A 27704-nucleotide genomic window follows, 5' to 3' on the forward strand; every position below is an offset into this window, starting at 1 on the left:
CTGTTTTTCCGTTTTTAAGTTTGCAAAATTTCTCTTTCACTTCTGTATAGGTCAATTCTTTTTCTTCTTCATCTTATTCCGTGTTCGTTATTGTTTCTTTTTTGTCTTCTCTACCCGTTTCGATATATTTCTTCGAAATACTTCTGCCATTATGTATTCTTAATAAAAGAAAGACTCAATTTTCTTGCAAGTAGTATATGTGAGAGTTCACGACTAAACTCCGTACAACAGTGTAGGAAAGATAACATCGTACTTAATAACCTAATTTTTTTAATACTGATAAATCATGGCATGGCAGATCTTGCTTTCTCTATCCCACATTTTAATTCTAGGGGATGGTCCTAATTTTCATTGTCGTTCGTACCAAGGTAGGTGTATGTTTTTACCCTTACTATTGGTTGACCATTCACACTGATTCTTCCAAATTTATGTTTCTTCTTAGACATCATCTTAATGTTTAGTGAAAGTCCATAGTTTCTCTTCATATTTTCCTAATTTTTTTTATTAGGTTCGTACCAATCTTGTAAAATATATCAAATAATGCAATATCTCCCTAACTTGTTAGCATATTTCAAATGAAATCACCGAAATTTCAGGCTATATGTTTTAAAGATAATAGGGCTTTAATAATGAAAATTCTATTGTGACCGGTCAATGGAAGTGATAAATTTTATTGATCTTGTGAGAATCGTAAAAAATGGTAAAACTTTCCACTTACTCACCATTTCTGATCATCTCCGTACAGATTTCGTTCTTTATGTTTGCAAAAAAAAGGAAAATATATAGAAGAAATAAAACTGATGACAAGACACATAGATACTTAAAAACGTCAATAAAAGAACGGCAGAATTACAACCTGACGCCTTAAAGGCATAAGCTAGTGAAAAAACGAAGAGAAGATAGCTACTGTTAAGAAGCAGTACAACTTATTTTTAGGACAACCATTTTATTGACCCGTTTTATATTATAGTAAAATTTATGTTAGGTAATGATTTGAAATGAAATTTTTCCGTAGTAATTGATATTTAAAGCAATTTGTCACCATTACTGGCAGAAATTCTTGGTATGTAAATACATCTTTTAAACCGCTAATTATTTCAATGAAAATACTCGTATTGTGACCGATTTGGTGTTCTAATAACTAATTTAACCCGGCGCCAGTGTGGTAGACTAAAATGGAAAAACTGTGTGGTGGTGTATCAGATACCCCAAATTAAAAAAAAATTGAAATAATAACACATTTGTAGAAAATTTATGGTGTGATTTATATTTCAACATAATAACGAACTTAAATCAAAAGGAACTGTGTAGCAAAAAAGTCATTTTTCAGCTTAAAAAAAACTGAAACTCATTTTTTCTCAATTATAAAAAAAGATCAGAGAATAAGTAAAAATAAATGAATTTTTGGAAAAACTATAACATACAGAATACAGTTTAATTGTTTTTAGCTAACCTCGCTCATGTGGCGTGTGCCGACTATATCCGGAGGTGAACAGTGGCGTGATTATGCTTTTTATATAATTAACGGTACCGAATAGTTACCGCTGCGCTACTGACAGCGTGGATAAATATGTAAACAACGAAAATGAGGATTTACGCTGGATCTTCGTAACTGTCGTCTACTTTAGCTTTTTTACAAATCACACAATTATAAAAGGTCTTTCTGTCCTGTTTTCTCGGGCAAACATTACATCTTTTGGCCACTTTCATTCTTTTACCTGGTTGCACTTCATCACTTGCTGCAGTTCCTTCAGGATGGACTTGTAAATTTCGCGGAAGCCTTAAGTTGGTAGACCTAATTTGTTTGTATTCTGTTAGTAACTGTATTGCTAATAATTTCAAAAATTCCCTTCGTTTTGTCTGAAAATCGCCAGTATTTTGTTGATAAAGTACTCTAGCATTTATACCTGCACAGTTGAGTATCGTATAAAAAATTGTAATGGGCAATCTTTTGCTATTACGTGAAAGATCGTATGACACCGACAATTCATCTACCGAACATTTTGTAACGTTATAAAAAAATTATTTCTTGTTCCTTACTGTCGCCAGTACTATCATTTTTCGTATAAAATTTCACATTTTCATAAAAAATAAATAATTTCAAACGAAATTATATAAAAATGTGAATGCCGAACTCAAACAATACTACCAGAAATATATTAACTAACCTGTGTGGTGGAGTATATGATACCCCAACGACGTTTGGATCAAAACAACGATGAGTGCGTTCACTTCTCTAGTAAATCAACAACTGTGAGACCTCATTCAAGGTTCTAACGAAAGGTACAAATGTCTGTCGCGCTAATTTGCCGATAAAAATATTGGCGCTAATTTTAAACTTACTGGGGTATGTCATACCCCACCACACCGGCGCCGGGTTAAATATTTTAAGTTATAGCTGATGTAAGTTGTAAGTACACATATTTTATTGTTGTTTACGTTTTTCTTAGCTTTGTGGCGGTATTGGAATTATTCATCACAACTGCCTCCCATCATATCAAGCAAGTGAAGTACACAAGGTAAAGAAATACAAACATGGGTTTATTCATGATCCAGTGGTTCTGTGCCCTACAAACACAGTGTCAGATGTACTTAAAGTAAAAAATGAGCATGGCTTCTGTGGAATTCCAATTACTGAGAATGGAAAACTTGGTGGTAAATTAGTGGGTATTGTAACTTCGAGAGATATTGACTTCTTAGACGACATTAATTTTGAAAGTATTAAGTTAGAACAAATAATGACGAAATTAGAGAATTTAGTGACAGCTCAGTCTGGAGTAACATTAACAGAAGCTAATCACATACTAGAAAAGAGTAAAAAAGGAAAATTACCCATAGTGAATACCAATGGCAGTCTCATAGCTCTTATGGCGAGAACTGACTTAAAGAAGGCCAAAAGTTATCCCATAGCTTCAAAGGACGAAAACAAACAACTCATCGTTGGAGCTGCTTTAGGTACTAGGGAAGATGACAAAGCCAGGTTAGCACTTTTGGCACAAGCTGGAGTTGATGTGGTTGTTCTAGATTCTTCTCAAGGAAACTCAAGCTATCAGATAGATATGATCAAGTTCATCAAAACTACGTACCCTAACCTTCAAGTTATTGCAGGAAATGGTAAGTTTTTTTATAGTCATTAAATACATAACGTATTAAAAAAAATTACCTGTTTTAAACCATTTATATTATTTAATTTTAAGATTAATTTAATTTAAAATATTTCTTGTAGTTCTATGAACTCTGTCGTAAGGTCCGTGTGAATCCAAATTATCTTGTTAGTGAGTTTCTCTTGTACAGCATGACACCCATATTTTTATTTGTGTTAAATATATATTTATGTATAATAATCTCTTGTTAGCTGTTTTCAACATTTTATAAAATAATATTTGTGCACATTGACCTTTTGCTGGTGGTAACTAACATTTAAAAAAGCAATTTTACAATACAAATAATTTATAAATAACTTACAAAGTTTTGTAATGTACAAGATAAAATGATGTCAACAACTATTATGCAAGTATATTTAGTTTTATCTTTATTACTTAATACTACAATGTTACTATTTATACTACGTTTTAAAACCTAATTACAAAATTGCGCTTAGAAGACTACACATATACAGATCGTTGTGAGGGATCCCTTCTAAGCAACACAATATTATACAGAAAATACGAAAAAAGGATGAAATAAGGAGACTCTTTGTCAATAGTGTTGTTTATTATAACGATAGATTAGAAAGTAAAGAAGTCGTCATGAAACATTAATACACTAAACAAATATTAGGATATGCTTATGATATAGTCATACTGGTAACCGGGAAAATAGCATTACAAAAAAGGAGAAGGCAAACCACTTAAGAATCATACCAAACTGAATAATAAAATAAAAAAGCAAGAGGCATACGAGGGAGGAAATAGATGATGGAAAAGATAAGAAAAAAGAGATAAAATATGGGGGAGAAGATGAAAATAGGAAAGAATGGAGAAAACTATTATACAACATGAAATACATCGGAAATTATAAAACAAAACTCAAAATATTCTAATCTCCACATAAAAAGGATAGGTAGTTACGAAGGTATGGAAAGATTTTACGGAAAGTTTTCTTATGTAATTTTTGAAAGGATTGTTTATTGTTGTAACACGTGTTGAAACAGAAGGATCTTTCATTGTTCATCATTAAATAGATAAATATAAGATAAGGAATTGATATTTTTCAATGTTGATTCTTTGAGAAATATAAATAAGCTGACTGTTGTTATCTGCATTTCGGTCTTTTGTATTGGTAAAAATCTAAGTAGGGATAAACGTCGGATAATTCTTATTTTCTAAATATAAATTAGTCAACCAGGACAATCAGTGCTAAATTCGTTAATTTTTACTTAAATTCAATTGCTAGTGGCTTTAAGAGACAGAAACGAGCAAAAGAAGAAAATGTGGAGGATACAGTTAGTATGTGTCTGAAAGCCAACATTCCACTTCATAAATTGGATCATCCAGCTATGAATATATTGCTAAATATGTGCCGAGGTCAGGTGCTCTTCCATGTGCGGACACTTTAAGGAGAAAGGTGGTGCCACGGTGTGGACTGTCTGGAAAAGCTAATACAAAGCAACAGCTGAAAGACAAGCCCATTGTAATAGTAGCAGACGAAACCTCGGATGGACAAGGAAGATGTGTTTTTGCTACTATCTTCAGAACTATAGATTCTGTACTACATCAAGTATGTTTTTTAACAAGTGTTAACTTCCTTGATACTGCCAAGGCATCAACGTGTTCACAGGCAATTATAGATACATTAAAAGACTTTGAAATTGATTATTCACAAGTTAAAGGCCTGGTATCAGATTCAGAAAGATACATGTCCGCTTGCTTTAACTTATTAAAAATTCTAATAGGGCCACATATCTTACATTACCAGTGTTGGGCTCATAAAGTTAATCTTGTTGGTGATGTTTTTGTAGGAGAGTTCAAGGAGTTAAAAATGTTTACAGCAAAAGTCAAGTCAGTCTTTTGTCTTTCAAGAAAAATGAAGAACTCTTACTTGAATTATTTGAAAGAAAACGTACCCAATCTCCCAGCAAAACTTTATCCAGCACCAGTTGTAACTAGATGGAACTCTTGGGTTTTAGCAGTGTCGTATCTAAGTGAATATCTTAATCACATACTCAATTTTTTTGATGTGTGGGAGAATGAAAATTCCAGTATTAAATTTCTCAAAGACACTTACGCCGATGAAACTTTTAGACGTAAACTAGAAATTCAAATGATCTTCACCACCGAGTTCTGTCCAAAATTAATAGACGATTTGAAAGGAGCCAGTTATCCATTTGCCCATCGTTTATGGAACAAATTAGAGGGCTTAAATCGTCACTTGAACACCATCGCCAGGTTATTTTGATGTAAAAACATCTCGATTGCTCACTAAAAACGAAGAAATTGACGCTACACTGAAGGAAATGCTTATGAAAGCAAACGACAAAGCCTTTAATAAACTAACTCTCCATATGACTTTAACAGACACAAACGAGGCTTTCTTACATATTGGACAGTTATTTAACCCATGTATAGCTGCAAGTTTTACTGTGAACTCGAGTGTACTCTCAGAAAGCTTTTTCTAAAATTCCTTTTTTTTAGAACAATGACACAATTGGAGTACATAGATGGATATACTCACTTTCATAATTAACCCTTCAATCGATACGTAGGAACCAAGATCCCAATGTGAAGGAAATATAATATTGTAGTGACAGATCGAAGAACAGCTCTTAAAGAGTAGAATGTCGAAATTACAACGATGTTAGCATTTAATTTCTGTTTTTTATTGTTTTACTCGTAATTAAAAATAAATGCGAAATTTTGTAATTATAAAAAAAGTAAATGCGAAATTCATGTTTTTTATTTGCGAAAATTCCGTACCCCTGTAGACACCAGGCGGTACTGTCTAAAGGTCATCTCTTCGATTTTCTATCCGTAAAACATGGAGACCCATAGACCGGCTCATGTCTCATGTCTCACAACTAAAGAAAAAGCTATCAATTTCATTATTTATTATTCTCCAAAAATTTTCAGAATGCAAAAGTGATCTATTAGGATTTTAGCAGGGGTTAGTTATCTAGAACACTGCCGACTTTTCTTTATCAAATTCAAAATTATGCCGCTACCTAATCTGTTGATATTTTGAGTTCTAAGTGAAATTCACAGAAAACGGGCCCATTTAATAAACCAGTCTGATGTTCACGGTCACAATACGGTCGAACTTGGATTTGAGGATCGAATCGGTTTGTAAATGCCTCTTTGTCCGCTTCTTGTCGGTCGACGATGATAGGTATAATAAAGTTGACGTTGTGGAGTAAAAGTGTTGATTTATTGACAGCTACTGGTAATTACACAATATGATGTTCGTTAGGTAACTACTTATGATTGACTGTATGTAGACTGCGCTCACATGAGCTCAAATCCCCAATTTATAATCTCACAAATAATTCATACCTCAACATAGAGGTTATTGATTCCGATCATACCATACCAACAAACTTTGTTTACCCTACAATTTAATCTACGCCTTAATTGCGACACTTAGGAAGTTCAATTAGAAAATATATTATTCGACAATTTATTTAGTTGTAGGTAAATGCACTAATTATTAAAATATACGATATGGTTTTACAATGTCACTTATACACGGTGAAACTATATAGATTAAGAAGTTAAGAATAATGTGAGATTACAAATTAAGGGGTTAATTTGTGATTGAACACACTACTTACGAATAAATCGCTGTAGATTGCGTCTTTTAAATAAAAATTGCCTTAACTATAACTATTATAATATTTTACCAAAAAATATTGTAGCGAGATTAAATAAAACGAGCGGTTCGAATTTATATACATATGGGTAAAAGAAATAATAAGTTAGACTTACTCACAATCAATTTAATTTAACTAATCGGACGACCGGTTTCGCTTTCTATAATATGCAAAGCATCTTCAGGTCACGATACAAAGTTAAAATGCTGAAAATAATAATCCCATATTAGGGTGTTGTCTAATAAAGATAAAAACAAAGATAAAAAACATAGGTAGGTGATATAAATTATATAAATTACAGCAATTATGCCAATATTACATGTCTGTGGTTTTATAAATGAATAAAATGTTTAAGCAGATAAGGTAAGACCCACAAATTGGTAACATAGTCTATTAAACTGTAATGAATTAATAAATAAACCAATAAATAAACATTACTTACATGCCGGTACTCTATTAATTGATGGTTGAAAGAACATGGTTCAAACTATCTTGGATTGTTGATTGGAGAACTCAGGTCAACTATTGTAATTATTTAACAGAGAACGGGGAAGTTCTTGAGGAGACAGATTGTATGATCTTCAATGGATGTACAGATTTGTGGGTGTGCAATTGTATAATCTTGTAGTTATCAAAATTTCTTTGATAAAGTTTTTGCAATATCTGGCAAATTATTGTAAAGTCCAAAAATGTTTATGTTAAAATTAAATTAAGACACTTTTACACACACAGAAACACACAGAAAACACTTAAAAAACGGGGGACGAAACAGACATTTAATTTAAAAGGAGAGGATTTCCAAAAGAACTACATTTCTTAATAGGAGACAATGAGTTTTTTTATGTGCTGTATATCAGATTTTAGAGGTAAACTTGACAAATGTAGGTTAAAGTGTGACAGTTCTTCTTCTATTTTAAATGCTGTAAGTTAAGTTATCCAGTTTATGAAATAAGCTGATATTAATAAAATCTAAAATTTTTTTAATTTTAGATATCAAAGTTATTTGATGTGTTAATATTGGCATACTTTAACAAACTTTAAATAATTGATTTCAATGTAACAATATCAATAATTGTAATACTTAGTATTGTAATTACTACTAAGTATTACAATTATTTATATTGTTACATTGAAATCAATTATTTAAAGTTTGTTAAAGTATGCCAATATTAACACATCAAATAACTTTGATATCTAAAATTAAAAAAATTTTAGATTTTATTAATATCAGCTTATTTCATAAACTGGATAACTTAACTTACAGCATTTAAAATAGAAGAAGAACTGTCACACTTTAACCTACATTTGTCAAGTTTACCTCTAAAATCTGATATACAGCACATAAAAAAACTCATTGTCTCCTATTAAGAAATGTAGTTCTTTTGGAAATCCTCTCCTTTTAAATTAAATGTCTGTTTCGTCCCCCGTTTTTTAAGTGTTTTCTGTGTGTTTCTGTGTGTGTAAAAGTGTCTTAATTTAATTTTAACATAAACATTTTTGGACTTTACAATAATTTGCCAGATATTGCAAAAACTTTATCAAAGAAATTTTGATAACTACAAGATTATACAATTGCACACCCACAAATCTGTACATCCATTGAAGATCATACAATCTGTCTCCTCAAGAACTTCCCCGTTCTCTGTTAAATAATTACAATAGTTGACCTGAGTTCTCCAATCAACAATCCAAGATAGTTTGAACCATGTTCTTTCAACCATCAATTAATAGAGTACCGGCATGTAAGTAATGTTTATTTATTGGTTTATTTATTAATTCATTACAGTTTAATAGACTATGTTACCAATTTGTGGGTCTTACCTTATCTGCTTAAACATTTTATTCATTTATAAAACCACAGACATGTAATATTGGCATAATTGCTGTAATTTATATAATTTATATCACCTACCTATGTTTTTTATCTTTGTTTTTATCTTTATTAGACAACACCCTAATATGGGATTATTATTTTCAGCATTTTAACTTTGTATCGTGACCTGAAGATGCTTTGCATATTATAGAAAGCGAAACCGGTCGTCCGATTAGTTAAATTAAATTGATTGTGAGTAAGTCTAACTTATTATTTCTTTTACCTTTTGAAATGGACTCACACAAGCAACACATTCATGATTTATATACATATATTTATTTATAACTTTACAGTTCGGTAGTATCTTAACAACTAACTCTACTTCTAAAATCGCGTCATATATATACCAAAAGTATTAAGTTCCAGAACATTCGGGAGTTGTCCCACCTCTAATTCGCCTACGTGACCTGTTGTTCTGTCTCTCACTCGATGGATCTCGAAGCTTCTCGAGGAGTATTAGAGATGCAATGCAACCGTTACCTGGGCCATCTCGAAAGCATGTTCGTAACACTGCTCCCCTCTTAAATCTGACCGTCCCGATCAGCAACTCTATATGTAGACACAGGATGGCGAAATCTACAGGACTCTCCAGCTCTGCATGAACCCTTTAGAAAGAAATAACAGTCTACTGACTTTGAAGGATACGATTTCATCGGGTTAATGCAACACACAGTAATTCGTACGCCGGTTTCTCGGAAGATCACTTCAAGCATGCTTCTGACAATCTTCCAGTCCAGATTATCTAGTGCATGGCCTATCTTGGGTAAGGCCAAATTCTTGATGTCGTAATTGCACACAATTTTCTTCAAATTAGTTAGAGCACGCCATATATCCTCGTAGCTTGCCCTGTCTGTATACGACTTCCTGGTCACCATATACAGCAAAGATCGAGAACCATCTTCTAATCTCATTACTCTTCCAACTTTAGGCTGCTGGTTTTTTAACTCGTCCAAACGACCGAATTTCTTATAAAATACGGATGAGATTCCTTTAGTCATCTCAAGATCTTGAGCAACACAGTGGGCTAGAGAGACGTTATGCGGAACACTAAAAAGATCCTGCTGAACTTCTGTGGTTACGCCGAATCTAGCACTCTTTCTCTCTGCGTAATTTGTCATAAATTCATTAAAGCTTGGTCGCCGGTCATCTTTGATCTCATGTTGAAGGGTTCGTGCTTCTTCTGTTTCATTTGAGCCAGCATATGGTGCAAGACGATTTATGTGAACTACTTTTGGTTTACCTTTCGGCAACTTCTTAATTCGGTATATTACGTCATTTATTTTCTTTTTAATTTCATACGGACCTTCCCATTGTCTTTGTAGTTTGGGAGACAAGCCTCGACGACGTTGTGGATTATAAAGCCAAACAAGATCACCTACTTCATAGCTTTCACTCTTGCATCGAGAATCATATTGATCTTTCATTCTGTCACTGGCTATCTGGATGTGTTGTCGGGCAAGTTCATGAATGTTGTTCATTCTTAACTTCAGGCGGTCGACATAATCTTCGCTTGCAACATGTTCTTCGGAAGGTCTGCAGCCAAACTCTAGGTCGCAGGGCAAACGAACTTCACGACCTAACATCAGGCAGGTTGGAGTCTGGCCTGTAGTTTCATTCACGGCCGAGCGGTAGGCCATTAGGAATAAATGAATATGCTGGTCCCAATCTCTTTGATGTTCTGATACAACCTTGGATAGGTGTTTACCCATTGTTCGGTTCATTCTCTCGACCATTCCGTCTGATTGAGGATGCAGGGGTGTCGTTCTGGTCTTATTGACACCAATCAATTTACAAACGTTTTGGAAAAGGGTTGACTCGAAGTTTCGCCCTTGGTCGGAGTGGATCTCCAAGGGAACACCAAATCAGCTAAAGAATTCTTTAACAAGTACCTCTGCAACGGTAGCAGCTTCTTGATTTGGTATCGCATAAGCCTCAGTCCATTTCGTAAAATAATCCATGGCTACCAGGATATATTTATTTCCATCATTTGTCTCTGGAAGTGGACCTGCAATGTCGATTGCTACTCTTTCCATAGGACTACCAACATTGTACTGTCTCATAGGTGCCCTCTTTTTACCAGCTGGACCATTACTGGTTGCACACAGTTCACATTTCCGGCACCATCTTCTTACATCATCTTTACAGTTCACCCAATAGAACCGTTCTCGAACCTTTTGCAGAGTCTTCGTGATACCAAAGTGTCCACCTGATGCACCGTCATGCAACTGACGCAATACTTCTGACACTTTACTTTTAGGTACAATTAACTGAAGCTTAGTTTCTGTACCATCATCGTTCTCAAAGGTTCTATACAGAAGATCATCTTTCAGCACTAGGCAATTCCATTGGCTCCAGTAACACTTGACTTCTGGACTACATGCACTAATGTCTTGCCAAGAAGGTCTCTCACTTCGACGCATCCAATCCAATACTCTTTTTATACATGGATCATCTGCTTGAGCGTCTTGTAGCTGTTGAGGCTGCCATTGCTCATTAATGACGGTGGTTCGTCTCACGGGGCAAAGTCGTTCTTCTAATTTAAGACAGTGATTACAATTTGCACTGCACGGCCGTCTCGAAAGGGCATCAGCATTTGAATGAACTCTGCCAGCCCTGTGTTCGATCTCGTAATCATATTCTTGTAATCGTTCTAACCATCTTGCCATCTGGCCCTCTGGATTACGAAATTGTAGGAGCCATTTTAGAGCAGCGTGATCCGTGCGAAGAAGAAACTTTCTGCCATACAAGTATTTATGGAAATGCTCACAAGCCTTCACTACGCCTAGCAATTCTCTTCTGGTAACGCAATAGTTTCTTTCTGGTTTTGACAAGACTTTGCTAAAGTAAGCGATGACTTTTTCCTGCCCATCTTGGATTTGGGAAAGAACAGCTCCTATTGCACTGTTGCTTGCATCGGTGTCCAACACAAATTTTCCTGCCTGTCTAGGGTAGCTTAAAATCGGTGCGCTAATCAGAGCCATTTGTAAGTGTTCAAAAGCTCTTTGACACTCTTCGCTCCATGTATATTCTTTGTCTTCTTCTGTCAACTTTGTTAATGGCTTGGAGATATTGGCAAATCCTTTGACAAAACGGCGGTAATATGTACATAGGCCAAGAAAACTTCTAATTTCGTGTTTATCTCTTGGTACTGGCCAATCCTTAATTGCTGCAAGTTTTTCAGGATCAGCTGTTACACCATTACTTGCTACAATATGTCCCAAGTACTTCACTTCTCGTCGAAACAAGTGACATTTCTTCGGACTCAACTTCAGATTCGCTGCCCGCAATCGTTGAAAGACTTCTGTTAGATTATTGGCATGTTCATCGAAGGATCTTCCAACTACAATTACATCATCCAAATAAACCAGGCATGTTTTCCATGTTAGACTTCTTAAAACTGCATCCATTAATCTTTCAAATGTGGCCGGGGCATTACATAAACCAAAGGGCATAACTGTGAACTGCCAAAGCCCTGATCCTATCGAGAATGCGGTTTTTTCACGATCAGCTGGCTCCATGTCTACTTGCCAATATCCACTTTTCAGATCGAGTGTGGAGAACCAACGAGAACCAGAAAGTGTATCCAAAGTATCGTCTATTCTGGGCAAAGGATAACTATCTTTTTTAGTTACTGCATTGAGCTGTCGGTAGTCAATACAAAAACGCGTTGAACCATCTTTCTTCTTTACTAGGACTACTGGTGATGTCCATGGACTGTTTGATGGTTCAATTACCCCTTGTTTGTTCATATCTTTGATGATGTCTTCGGCTTCATCTCTTTTCGAAAATGGAAGTCGTCTAGGTTGTTGTCTGATTGGCTGAGCGTCTCCGGTATTAATTTTATGCTTTACTATGCTTGTTTTGCCATTATCCTTCTTATCCATGGCAAAAACATCTTGAAATTCTATCAGCATAGACTTCACTTTTTTAGTTCGTTCATCATCAAGATCTTGGCACGTTTTAATCATCGTCTCAACAAGCTCCTTTGGATACTTAGATTTCGACGGTTTCTCATTAGTATTCATGGAACAAATCGAAGCTACGGGAACACACTGTCCGATCAAAGTTCTTTTACTTAACTTAATAGCAGTTCCCTTTAAATTCATAACTCTTACAGGAACGACATCTCGAATTCTCACCAAAGCTTTTGCCGTTAGGAACTCGGCATTATTCACATCTTCGACCATCCTTAAACTTCCCTCTCGGCAGTAACCATCAGGTCTGGTCATCAAAATTTTCTCACTATTACCGGGTATTGTTACGTCACAAGTAGTTATTAAGCTGATAACATCTTCTTTGTCTTCATGAAACGGCAACTCTTCACCACTGATCTCGAGAACTCCATCTTTGACATTCAATACAGCCCCAACTTTCCTTAGTAAATCCATCCCCAATATGAACTCATCGGAGATCTCTGCAATTAATACTGTATGTTTCACTGTGGTCTGGCCAATGGATACTGATATATTAGCCTCGCCATATGTATTAATTATCTCACCAGTTGCTGTTCTAAGCTTTACTGTTGCAGGCAATAATTTAAGATGGCCTCGTACTACTTCTGGCCGTGCAATAGTTCTCGTTGCACCTGTATCTACCAAAAACGATCTACTTTTATTATTGATACGACCCTCTATGTACAAGCTATGAATTCCACCTGAGGACGTAATGTTCACAGTTACTATGGGGGCTTTGTTTCTCGAGGTCGGCAGTTGCCCCTTGTTGTCGACCCTTTCTAGTTTTCCGACTGTTGTATCATTTTCTTGCAATTACGGCTAATATGACCTACGTCACCGCAATTCCAACATCTGGGCTCACGTCTCTTCGGCATCGTGTTACGAACTACTTTTCGTACCATTTCTTCCAGACGTTCATCGTTTGGTTCGTCGCCTTCTTCAATGGTTCTTACTCGATGACTCCGTGAAGTTTGACTAGCTGTTTCATGTTCCAAGGCAATAGCGAGCGCTTCATCTAGAACTTTCGGTCTTGCTAGTCGTAATGCTTTCTGTAATTCACTTTCTTTTAACCCATTGACGAAGGTATCTACAGCAATTTCTTCTAAAATGTTGTCTGGTACCTCCGGATAAGCCAACCGCACTATACGAGCAACATCTGCTTCAAACTCTTGCAAATTTTCACTTGCTCGTTGAATTCTACTTCTTAGGTGCGCCTTGTAGACTTGTTGTAGATGGGCATCTCCGTAACGTTTGTCTAGTCGAGTGAACAAGGTCTGGTAACATTTTTCTTGACCCTTAGGAATCGATCTTAGGATATCTGCAGCATCACCTCGTAAAGCAGCAGTCAAGGAAACAGCTTTTTCTTGTTCTGTCCAATGATTGGCTGTCGCAATAGCTTCAAATTGTCTAAGGTATATGGACCAAGAAGACTTTCCATCAAATGGTGGCAATTTGAATCTCATATTATGTGTCGTTTCGTCTCTAGGTAATTCTTGTTTCACTACCGGATCTAAGGCTATTGTATTAACTGGTGGTAGTACTTTTGTGTTAGTTATCATGGTCTCTAATTGTTTGATCTTCTCTTCTACGTTTTCTATCTTGTCGTTTACATTTTTCTGTATCTTATCGAATGTTCTTGAGACTTCTTCAAATTTCTCATTGTTTTGATTACATACTTCTTTAATTATTTGAGAAGTCTCATCGAATCTTCTAGACACATTTTCAAATTTCTCGTCATTTTGTCTAGCTATTTCTTTAATAATTTGAGACGTTTCATTGAATCTTTCATCATTCTTTCGAGAAGATTCTTCTATCATTTGAGACGTTTCATCGAATCTTTTGGAAACAGTCTCGAATTTATCATCAGTTTTTTTAGAACTTTCTTCTATCTTCATTAAAACTGCTTCTTCTGCTGACTGAAAATGGAATGTCTCTGGGTCATCTCCATTCTTGTTAAGAACAGTTTTTAGTCGTTCTTGGAGTATCTTCTTGGACCCGCTGCAGTCTTCATCGCGTTCTTCCAGTTGCTCACGCAACTGTTTTACTGAAAGTTGTACTAGCAGCATCTTTGGTCAGGCACACACGTACTTTTTAAATGTTCTTTTCGTACAAAGATCACTACCGAACTACGCGGATGTTCCCGACGAACAATACTTTTCAAAAGTTCAAAAGTCTTTTTCAAAAGTCACTGCTGAATTTATTTCTTTTACTCACACCGTAACACCACTGTAGCGAGATTAAATAAAACGAGCGGTTCGAATTTATATACATATATTTATTTATAACTTTACAGTTCGGTAGTATCTTAACAACTAACTCTACTTCTAAAATCGCGTCATATATATACCAAAAGTATTAAGTTCCAGAACATTCGGGAGTTGTCCCACCTCTAATTCGCCTACGTGACCTGTTGTTCTGTCTCTCACTAGATGGATCTCGAAGCTTCTCGAGGAGTATTAGAGATGCAATGCAACCGTTACCTGGGCCATCTCGAAAGCATGTTCGTAACAATATTAAACAGCTAAGCTGTAATAGTTTCGAAAAAGTTATAAAAAAATATCTGCTGAATTCTTGCTTTTACTGCCCAGAAGAATATATGACTCATTGCAGAACATCCACTGAACTTCTTAGTGTGACTTTGTCATAAATTTCTGCTAATCTGTGTTCTTGTTTGTGATGTTTTCAGTTACGTTTATATACCTTTTTTATTTAATATGTCTTTTTGACTTGCTACGAACAGTATGTGTATTTGTAAAGTAGTTAATAAGTAAATCAATCAATCAGTCACAATTGATTGCTAATGAAAATTACATTTTTAAATACCGTTTGATGTATCGATTTTCAGTCCGGAAATCTAAACTTCAAACTTTATTTAAAAATGTAATTTTCATTATAATCAATTGTGGCTAACCCCATATAAACATAATAATCAAAAGTATAATCATAATAATAAAGAAAACAGTTTCAGAACATTTTTAAAGAGCATTATTGTTGTTGTTATTCTATTACTTAGTAATTATTGGACGCAAATCATCCGATTCTCAAAATATTCCAAAATTTCATCGTAACCCAAAACGTGGCTTAAACATATTACAAAACCATAATAAAAGATGACGACTATATTGTGACGTATATCTTTTTTATCGGAATTTTAGAAGTTTGATCGGAATGTTTAATTTGTGGCAATGTTAAATAAACCATGAAATTAATAATACATTGCAGGTTTTTATTTGAATATTTAGAGATTCTAAAGAAAACATTTTGTAATTAACGATCATCTGAACATCATCGATATTAGACAAGTTGTACGGTTTCGTGGAGGATGCAGCTGTTTTAACTTGACAATTTTTTTATAAGGGGAATGACCTATTCTGTGTTTTAAATATATACACTCATGGACAAAAATATCGAATATTTTGGAATTTTCAAATTTTTGTTTTTTCAAAATAAATTCTGGTCAAGAAAGTCGTTTATTGTAAAATAGAGTTTATTTTAACAATGTTTAATGAACAATTTTAAGTTTTTATGCGGAGAAAATTGTGAAAAAAATAAATGTTTAATATTAGGTAAATAACGTTATTTTACTCTAAACTTAAATGATAATTTAAATTGCTTAAACAACTGGTTTAAACTGAAAGAAGTGCGTGATCAGTAACGAGTATTCCCCCCTCTAGCTCTTATTATTGATTGCATCTTTCTCACATGCTTACAAGTAAATTTTGGACATATCCTTGGGAAATTGCATTCCATTCATCCTGCGCAGCAAGCCGAAGCTGCTCCAACGTATTTGGAACTGGATTTCTTTGTCGTATGCTGCGTTTTAGGTGATTCCACATGTGCCCTATTGGCCCTCCGGGCTAGACGGTGGCCAATCCAATCTTCGAATTTGGACCTCATCAAGATAATTACTAGCTATGGCAGCGGCATGTGGACGAGCATTATCGTGCATTAACGTGAATCTTTCATATCCAATGTAACCAACATAGGACAAAACATGATCTTGCAGGATGTTTTAAACGTAAGAATCACCAGTCATCCGTCCAATCACTTCCACAAGTGCGGTACGTACAGCTTGTCAAATTTAAGGTGATACTTGACAAATTTGTCCACTTGCGTAGAAAATTAAGTGAGAACGCATTCGGAGGAAAAGAGATACATAATGCGCTCGGTCTCTTCGCCTCGTTGGTACACTCCGTACTACAAGTTTACAGAGAGTGACCTTATTTATTAATGGAACTTCTATGATATGTCTATATTGTATGTTATTTTGACTTTTCTCAAAATACAAAATATTTTGTTTTTGTTGCTTGGTAAAAAAATTCTTCTAATAATTATATTTTATTTGACTCATTAATATTGCCATTCAGTCATGTTGAAGCGGAAGTTTTTTCGAACATTTCTATAAATGTCTCGTTCTGTAATTTTATAAGAGGAATATTGGCAGAGATGAAAGCTTTCTAAATTTTATAGTGTATTTTTATGTATGAGAGAGTAATAAAACAATAAATTATGTATGCAAATCCCTAAACTGTTGATACGGGTGACTCAATGAAAAACAGATATTTGTCAACAAGTTTACAGAAGTACATAGGAAAACAATTTTAAATTGACTATGACCACCAGGTATAAAGGTTGGAGCAGAATAGAATACAATAGTTGTGAGGGTTAATAATCCCTAAATAAGGTTGTCAGTGTCGGAGTGATGGAGGTTAACAGGTACTAATGAATTTGCAAGAAATGTAAGATGTTTATTTTATTGGTTATATATAACCAATAAAAGTTTAATAAGTACCTACCTATTTGCAAAATAAAGTTTAATTCTTTAGATAAAATAAAACGTTTTATTTTATCTGAAATGAGTGCATTCCACGAAGTAAGGGTTTCAACAATCAAACATTTAATTCTTTAATTCCAGGAATCTACGACAGTAATTGACTAGATAATTACCTTCTAAACTTATTCCACAGAAAATGTGATAGTGGGTTTTTCCATTTTGTAGGAAGGTCCAAGTGGCGTATTCAAAATTCTTAACAGTTCACTAAAAGTAGGTACTTCAGTTGCAAGGTGCAGTTTATTGTGTATACTAGTGTTATGGAAAATTTGGAAGTGCCGTGTAAACGCCGAAAAATTGGTGAAATTGGAAAAAATTGGTAAACAGTTAATGAAAAAACATTAATATTTAATTGTTTTAAATCATTTACAGACAAACGTTTATGTGAAAGTGTTGATGAGACCGTTGAGTTAGTTAGCAGTACACTTGGTGTTGGGAAATCTACGATTTACAGAGTTATTAAAGAAGAGAAATGTGGTAGTTTTCAAATGCCACGTAATGCTCCAGGGAAACCAAAATTTCAAATAGAATATCATTTTAAAGAAGGACTTCGACGGAAAGTGTATGAATTCTTCTTTAGACAAGAATTTCCAACATTGGATAAAGTTCTTGTCTCAGTTCGAGATGATAAGGATTACCCAGAAATGAGTCGAAGTACGTTATGGAAACTTTTAAAAGAAATAGGCTTCCGCTGGAAAAAGAATCCCAGAAAGTCTATTTTATTAGAAAGAAGCGATATTGTCATATGGGGAAGACATTTTCTAAGAACCATAAAGGAAATGAGAAACCAAAAAAGAAAAATATTTTATCTTGATGAAACATGGATCAACGAGGGTCATACACCAAATAAATTTTGGCAGGATGAAACTGTTACAAGTCAAAGGCACGCTTTTGTAAATAACTTATCTACTGGTTTAAACCCACCATCAGGAAAGGGACGCAGGCTGATAATAGTACACATTGGCAGTTCAGACGGTTTTGTTGAAGGTGGTTTATTAACTTTTGAATCAACTCGTACCGGTGACTACCATGAAGACATGAACGCTGATGTCTTTCAAGAATGGTTCGAACAAATGATAGATCTTCTTCCTAAGAACTGTGTAATAGTAATGGATAATGCAAGTGTTATCACTCCAGACTTATAGAAGGACTGCCCACAACCAAGTGGTTAAAAAAATACTTGCAGAATTGGCTGAGTTCAAAAAATATTACGTACCATCCCGGATCTATAAGAAAGGAACTTTATTCGTTGTGTGCCCTTCATAAAGAAAAATTTAAAAAATACGAAATTGATGAAATTGCCAAAAATCGTGGAATGACAGTACTTAGATCCCCACCATATCATTGTGAATTAAACCCGATTGAACTGGTTTGGGCACAGATAAAGAGTGAAGTTTCAAGAAAAAATACCACTTTTAAAATTCATGATGTTAAACAGTTGTTTTTGGAGGCCGTAAATAATGTAAAACCTGAAAACTGGGAAAAGGCAGTAAATCACACTATTAAAGAAGAGGAAAAAATGTGAAAGCTGGACAATATTACTGATAAAATGATCGAGCCAGTTATTATAAATCTTGGTTCTGAAAGTTCATCTTCTGAATCTGATTTGGATTTGTAACAAGTAGCTGTAAGTTTTATATTAATATTTTTATTCATCTATTTAACATACCTTAGACGGTTTTAAAAACTCTTTTTCTCTTTTGTAATTTTTAAAAATTAAAAAAAATGTGAATTTTTTAAAACCCTTTTTAATGTAGGCCAGTCAGTTCTAATATAGTGTGTGATAAAAGAGGTCACTTTTGTTTACATACACATAACACTTTATAACACTGAAATAATTCATTTATTTTTTACAATTATTCAAAGTAATTTTTCAATTATTCTTGAGCACGCCCATGGAGTGGTCGGAGGTACCAGTTAAAATTATGCTAATTACTCTCTCGTTCATAAAAATAAACTATAGTAAGTCATAAATAATTTAATCTGTTGTTTATTTCTTTACAATATATACTAAACTGTATAACTTTATTAACTTTCCCGAATATTTTAATTTCGTAAGGAGATTTTGTAGAAATATATCGTATAAAATATATCTCAAATAGTGACTGAGTTGTCAATATGAATAAGTCAGATATAATAAAATTATTAGAAGAATTTTTTTACCAAGTAACAAAAACAAAATTTGTTTAATTTATTGGTATTTCGTATTTTGAGTTAACGATTTCCAAAGTGGAACTCGAAACTTCAAAATAAACTTATTTTAAACTAAAATTGTGGCTTATTTCCAATAAAAATAGTAAATTATATTATTACGCCACAAGAAAATAGCCTAAGAATAATTTTTATTTTAAATAAAAACACACACACACAAGCGTACAACCCAGCTCCTACAGAGATATGTGTGTTAACCGTTCCTTCATTTCGTCTTTTCTACCCATAGTGGGACATTTTTGCACTTGGACATTGTGGTATAATGCATTGTCTATAACCAATACACTACGGGCTGGTATATTAGGAATAAGTTTTTCATGAATCCATTTTTTATAATTATTATAGTTCATTTCGCTATGATAATCTCCAGACTTCGTACCAGATTTAAATGTCAAACATGCGTTTTTTATGAACCCCATTTGGCTGCCGGCGTGAACAATAATTAGCCTTTGCCCTTTGGACACTGGCTTGTGCAAACCTTCGGTGGTATTATCTCCCCAGTATCTGTCATGGGTATGACAGGAATGAATATAAGTTTCATCCATGTACATTATGGCTCGATTTTCTTCCCTATATTGTTTAATATTTCTGAGAAACTTCCTCCGGAGCACTTGTATATCGGGTTTTTCCATTAGGATTTTCCTGTTATTCTTCGCTTTCTTCCATCGAAATCCCATATCTCTGATCACTTTTCTCAAAGTTTCATGCAACCCTGTATAAATATTGTCTTCATTATTTTTTATGTTATATGTCGCAATGTAGGAACTCGTTTTTCCGTGACATAATAATTTATTATTATACGCCGAAGTAAACCTTTGTCAAAATCGCCCAAGTTGGATTTTGGAGCAGATCTCATTCTTTTGTTGGGCGTCGAAAATTATGTAGAAGCACCTTTTTCAGTATTTTTCATTTCACTAGAGATCCGTTTTATGGTGGCTATACTTACTCCCGTTGCTAAGGAAGCACACTCTTGATCTTTTTTAAAATCTTTAACATGCGGATTTTGCATCGCTCTCAAAATAATTACATTTGCTATTACCTCCCTCGTCTGTCTAGACAAGACTGCCTTGTAATTTTGAATGAAAATCCATGTTTATAATTTAAAATACTTAACAATAATTATTTAAAAAGTCAAATCTATTGTAATACGATATTTCTTCAACACACAGTAACTTTAAACATAAGTAAAATAAAAAAAACTTTGTCGCAGACTATACAAGTACCTTGCACTTCGAAGGGCCAAGAAATAATAAGGACGACTTGTGTTGTGGTCTAATGCGCATCGTGGGTGGAGCCTAATTTCAAATCGGCCAAGTATCACGTTAAATTTCACAAGCAATACCTCCCAACTAATACCTTCCCAAAGAATTATGCCATCAACTCCAAAACTAACGGTCTGGGTGAGACTGCAGCTGGCGAATCGTTCTCCAACTCTTCTGTAGACTTAGTTTTGCCATCTGGCTTCCATAATAGGATTCGGGTCTCATCAGTGAAAATAACGTTTTTCCAGTTATCGATATTCCACTAAATATGTGTTCCTGCAAATTCGATTTTTCCTTTACGTGAAGAAGGATTTTTATGATAAAATGTACGAATGACACTAACCACTGAATAAACGTCAAAATAAACATCAAAAAATTTCAAACCAGTTGAGTACATCAGCCTACTTTATTATTATCAGTAATCTAAAATTATTTTGAAATAATAGTGACTACAAAAAAAAATGGAAAATTCCAAAATATTCGATATTTTTGTCCATGAGTGTATAAATCGTTGTTTTCATATACCAGTTTTGAAAAATATTGAACTGTAACAAGATAGTCTGTTAATTTTTAAAAATAAGGTTCAAATTCAACTTCATATTACAACAACTTTCTATATCTCCGGTTCTTGTCTAATCTTTATTTAATATGTATGTACTTTTGGGGTATATTTGTATGCAACTAGCTAATAAATTAATTAACCTTTCAGTAGACGTAGTTTAATTTTGTGTATCAGTAGTCGCACACGGTCTACTACACCCATCGAACAAAAAGACAAAAGGGAATCTAATCGTTATGAAAAGGAGACCAAAATTCATAAAAGTGGCCTCTTAATATGGAGGACATATCCGGGAATGCAAAGGCGCCAAATTTAAAGTAGCTGTAAAATATTTTTCAGAATGAGCCTTAGACGAGAAAGTTTTAATTAAATAATAACGATAATATGTAGTCTAAAATGTGACAAAATTGTTAAAAAACTTCAATATAAATAAGCTTTCATGTGGCAGTTGGGACAAACAATAACATACCCCAACTAAATTTGATTTCTTAAACAAGGAAAGTGACTCTTTCCTTATTTAATGTGGCCTCTCAAAATAGCACTTCCCGTCTAACGATATTTTTGCCCCCTCTACCTTTACATTCCCTCTTCTGTCTTTTGCTCGATGACTACACCGGTCATAAAAATAGTCCTTTGGATGCATTTTGTTTAAATTTCAACAAAACAATCTATTGTCTGTAGTTTTTTTTACATTATTTATTATTATTGACATATTTTGTTTATTTAAAATGTTTATTTACGTAGCATAGAAAATAGTCCACAATTTTTGTAATAGTTTGATTTATTCTCTTTTATTCTTTTTACTAAACAAATGTATATCGGGTTTTTCCATTCAATTAATTTAAAATTAACATATTAGTCTTCAAGAACTATCTTAAAAAAAATAAAACATTACTTATTTCACTAAAACTTATCATAAAAAATATAAGAGATGACAAAAAACATAATAAAATTAAGCCGGAATAGTGTTACAGTCATTGCAAATTAGATTTACATGTTCCAAATAAAGATACTTTTTACAAATCGAACAAAAATATTTCGTTTTTTGATTGTTTTTCCATCCACAGTTACCACACCTCCCAATTGCTTCCTGAGTTCTTTGAACTGGCACGACATCTTCATCCAAATGACAGATCTCCTTTAGTCGAATCCTTATTGTCTTGTGTATATAGATATTTTGGCTTCGATTCTTCTGGTGGTTGTAGAAAAGGCTAAATGCTAAATGTGTCAAAACTTCTCGTCGAGTCTTTGTGGAATTTGGAATGTTACAATAATTGTAAATAACAAAGAAATTTATTGCTGTAACATTTAAAAGGCTGTACAAAACAACCATAGGCCATATTCTACTACAACGTGCCACATCATATTGTGCGCATGATTTATCTACGGCAGTGGTGCTCAGACTTATACTACATGGGATCTACCACATAAACTGCAAGCGTCCGGAGATCGACTGTTATTAGCTATACCCTGTTTTTAAACCAGGAGGAGTAATTCAAACTTACCGCGCCGCAATGTTTGTTTTTAATTGGTCCTACCTCGGGCAAGTTTATTCCACTTCCAGCAATTTTGACACTACTGGCATTTCATAGGTTAATTAAGTTATATCGGTGATTTTTTGTGTTTTCTGCGTTATTCTTTTAATATTTAGATTTTTAGTCTGCTTTCATATAAAAACAGTTGTTTTTGAACTCTTTAACGACGTATTAGTATAATATAATATTTTTGGATTACCGTGGAAGACCGATATAATCAACCAAAAAAGAAAATGGATTTGGTAACTTTTCTGTGACTTTCTTGGATGTGAATCTGTCTCTTTAGTTTACTCCTCCTGGTTTAAAAACCAAGCATAGTAAAAAAAACAATTTTGAAAATAAAAAACTTTATTGCACATTTCTAGTTGATAAAAAGTCGTAACTACAGAGAGTTGTAATTAAAGTCATGTTTTTCATATTAATTTTATTTGGAAGTTGATGCATGGCACTGCATGTGCATATCATCCACAAGTATTTCATATCATGGTACGTAATCACCGAGGGCCAAACGCAAGCATGAAGATGGATGTTCATCAGTTAGCCGATTACGATATTTTGATTTCACTATCTTCATTTGGGAAAATGCAGACTCACACAAGTATGTTGATCCAAAGAATGCTGTGAGCTGCAGAGCTATTTGTCTCAAAGACGGATATTTCTCAGACGATATGAAAGACCAAAATTTCCATATTGAACGTAACGGATATTTCAGTGGCTATTTTTTCACGCCTTAGCAAGAAAATTGATTAGACATGAATGTTACAATATCTGTCAGTTTTTTAAAATCAGCGAAGCGTGTTTCAAACTCGCTATGAAGTGCTTGCAGCTCCGTCTCGTAATAAACATAATTCAAATAAGCGGCTACCCTTTTTCAACGATGGAAAGTTGTTTAAATCCTTTCTGCTAATTTGCTTAATCAATAATTTCAATTTGTTGACAAAAGAATGTATTGCGCTCATCATATCGATAATTGTTTTATTTTTAATTTGTAGTTCAAAATTAAGGAGGTTCAAATGATTTGTTAAATCTCTCAGGAAAGCCAAATCACTGAGCCATTTTTCGTTTTGAAGTAGATGAGTGTCGTCCCCTCGTTGTTCTAAAAAAGAAATTATTTCACGAAGTAGCTCCTGGAACCTATCTAAAAATTTTCCACGGCTCACCCACCTCACATCTGTATGCAGAAGTAAATCAGTGTGTTCCGCAGAGTCGCTAGCTTCCAATTGCGCTTTAAAAAGACGTCGTTGCAATCTTCGCCCTCTGATTAAATTCACAATTTTTGTTCATCTTCATGATGTATTGTCGTCCATATTTAAAATTTTGGAACACAAAACTTGCTGGTAAATGATGAAAAAAACGAGGGAAAGTCATCGTTAGCTCGACATAATGCAACAAACCCATTGTTAACGCCAGTCATGGATGGTGCACCATCTGTTGTAATACACACGAGTTAAAATTTATAAAAACGTTGTATATATCGTCGTCGTGGATGTGAAGAGAGCTAACCCACATTTTATTAAAAATGAGCTAACTGCAGCATCGCAATCAGAAAGACAGATTTCATATTGTAGTGAAGAGATCTAAGTGAATATGTTGTTTCAAATGGTTTATATTCTAAAGTGTGAAAGGACGCTAAGTGAATTCACAATCCTTATTTTTTGGAGTGAAGTGATCTATGCCACTTACCACCACCGGGTACTGAACATATTTCCAGTGGTGAACAGAGCTATCAGACGCTTGAGCTTAGTCTCCAAATAACAACAGACAGATCAATTATTATTATACAGTCGATTGGTCACCTTATCGTTAGCTGGGGTTTGCTGTTACAGCGAAGTCTCAATATTGTAACAAGTATTAAATTTATTTTATTTGAAAGCTTCTTTGTCTGGGAGTAGTTATAATCGTAAGATATTTATATACAATTTTTATGGAATTGAGCTAAGGTTTAAGACAAGTAGCTGCAGGAAAAGAGGCAAAAATTATTTGATGATTTTCACTCCATTCAAGATGAAGAGGAAAATGGAGCTTTATCAGCACTAGAATTACGAAAAAAATACCTAATCGGCGATATAAATCAAATAATGAAGATGCCGCCTCTAGACGCAAATACACTATGGTGTACAATTTAAAGTTGGACGACGAGAACATCCAAGTATGTAAAAAGTTTTTTCTGGGTACATTTGATATATCTGGAAAAAAAAAGTTGAAACGGCATTAAAAAATTCAAAGTCGTCAGGTATCATAGAGGAGGACAGGAGAAGTCAAAAAGTTCCCCCTAACAAAATCCCAGATAATCAAAAGGAGGTAGTACGTAATCGCATCAAATCACTACCGGTGATTGATTCTCACTCTTGTCGAAGTTCAACTAAGAGGAAATACTTACCTTCTGGTTTGTCTGAAAAACAACTTTACCAGAATTATTTAAAATACTGCGAAGAGTATCAGGAAGATTCAGTGTCGTTTTATTATTATAAACATATATTCAGCACCGAATTTAACTATGGTTTCCACAAACCAAAAAAAGACCAATGTAGCTTTTGCACGCAATTCGCAAATAAAACCGAAGACGAAAAAGAAAAACATGAAGATGAATACAATCTACATCAACTTCGAAAGAAGGAGGCTAGGGAGCATAAGAAAATTGACGCTAAAATTGATAATACTTTCAGCACCTTCACTATGGATATGGAAAAGCATTTACTGACTCCCCAATTAGAAGTGGGGCAATTATATTATAAACAGAAACTAAAAACCTACAATTTTACTGTGTATATTCTCAAAACTACTGTTGCTATTAACTACATGTGGCATGAATTGAATGGTACAAAAGGATCATCAGAAGTAGCTACATGGTTATGAAACATGCTTTCTGAGCTACCATCTGAAGTGAGTAAAGTAACATTTTATTCTGATACTGCAACAGGTCAAAATAGAAATTCTATTTTATCTGCAATGTTTATAAAAGCTTTGTCTTCTTTTGATAATTTACACATTATTAATCAAAAGTTCATGGAATCCGGACATTCCGAAATGGAATGAGACAGCGTTCATTCTGCGATTGAAGGTAGGGGACCAAAAATAAATATATATGTGCCTGACGGGTGGTACACAGTGGCAAGAACAGCCAAAGTAAATCACCCTCTATACGTCGTTAAGGAATTAGATTACAGCCATTTTTTAGATTTTAAAACTTATAGCGAAAAATTAATTATTAACAAAACGAAGACAGTCGATGGCGATGTTATGAAGTGGCTAAATATCAAATGGCTACAATATAGAAAAGAACACCTTGATATAATCTTCTATAAAACTTAGTCAGGTAGACTTCAAACAATTGTGCATTCGTAGAAACACTCGAGTTGACAATAATGTTTTCAGTGAGGTTCCGAAACTTTATCCTTCTGCTTTAGGAATAGAGCCTAAGAAACTAACAGATCTAAAAGATCTTTGTAGGTCAGGTACTATCCCAGCCACTTACCATGATTACTACCTCCGACTTACCAATAGAGAGAATCGCTGCAGACGATTCGGAATCCGAGTAGCGATAAAATAATAGGATTTCTGTATAATATTCAATGTTAAATAATATTAAATGTTAAAGACTAAAACCTAAATTGAATTTCTCATACTTTTGTGTTATTTTTGTATCCAAAATTAAACATTTTAATCATAATATCACCTTGTGTTATTTAATTTCGTAGAATTAGATCTTTTTACACAACAAAAAACAGTATGACTCGTAAAAAGTTATCTAGTGGTGAATGGAGCTAAGTGAACGAAACCCTTCTACCCTCATATAAATCAATGTTTTATCAGTGTTTGGCTTAGTACAAAGTAGGTAACACTTTGTTTGATAAATCCTAAAAAAAATTTAGGAATAGTTCAATGAACAGGAAAGTTATAAGCTAAAATGTATTTTTTCCTGGACATGGTAATCTAAAATGCTCATTATCTCGAAACTGACTTTTGTTGATTAGCTCTCTTCACATCCACGGCGACGATATCTTCTCCGCGGGGTTTTTCTTTCAGAGGCAGCATTGTTAACAATTCTTCTTTAGCCAACATATCAGAAAATACCATCCGAATGAAAATACACAACTGGGCGGTATCAGTCATATCGGTTGACTCGTCAAATTGCAAAGAAAAGTACATAGCATCATAATTATTTCGATCATGCACGTGTGGTGAGTCAGGACAGTTCCCGTATTTTCTCCATGAATTGCGATCGACTTCAAAAACTTTGACGATCGACCGGTCGATCGCGATCGACCCTTTGAGCACCGCTGATCTACGGTATCAACACCGCTTTTTGTGCTGTTATATGCTACTATGATTTCCGGTTTTCCAGTTACAGGATCAACGTCGTCCCCGTGGTGCATAATGGAATATAACACAACGCTTTTGTTTTTTTTTGGTTTATATGACACTAGTGTTCCTCTTGAACCAAACCCAAATGTACTAGAGTCAATAGGTCCTCCTTGATTATTAGAAAAATATGCAGGAATTTCTCTTTTATTTACTTTTACTGTTTCCAAAATAGTTAAACCATTTTCCCTCAAGCTTATACCAAGATCAACGCTGGTGTACCAATTGTCGGTGGTAACATTTCTCTTAGATCAGTAGAGATGTTGACAGGCCCGTTCCGCCACTGCCTTGGTACTAGTGTCTAGATAGTATG

General features: G+C 34.2%; 1 protein-coding gene across 1 annotated transcript in view; it reads left to right on the top strand.

The window, feature by feature from the left end:
• Positions 1-27704, top strand: part of ras (Inosine-5'-monophosphate dehydrogenase ras) — a 62205-nt gene that overhangs the window by 13891 nt on the left and 20610 nt on the right. The window contains exon 5 of the mRNA XM_072545855.1: positions 2451-3114. Within this exon, the coding sequence (XP_072401956.1) occupies positions 2451-3114 (664 nt within the window). The remainder of the gene's footprint in view (positions 1-2450; positions 3115-27704) is intronic.

This window comes from Diabrotica undecimpunctata, chromosome 10 (genome assembly GCF_040954645.1).
Source record: "Diabrotica undecimpunctata isolate CICGRU chromosome 10, icDiaUnde3, whole genome shotgun sequence".
In the NCBI taxonomy this organism is placed as follows: domain Eukaryota; kingdom Metazoa; phylum Arthropoda; class Insecta; order Coleoptera; family Chrysomelidae; genus Diabrotica; species Diabrotica undecimpunctata.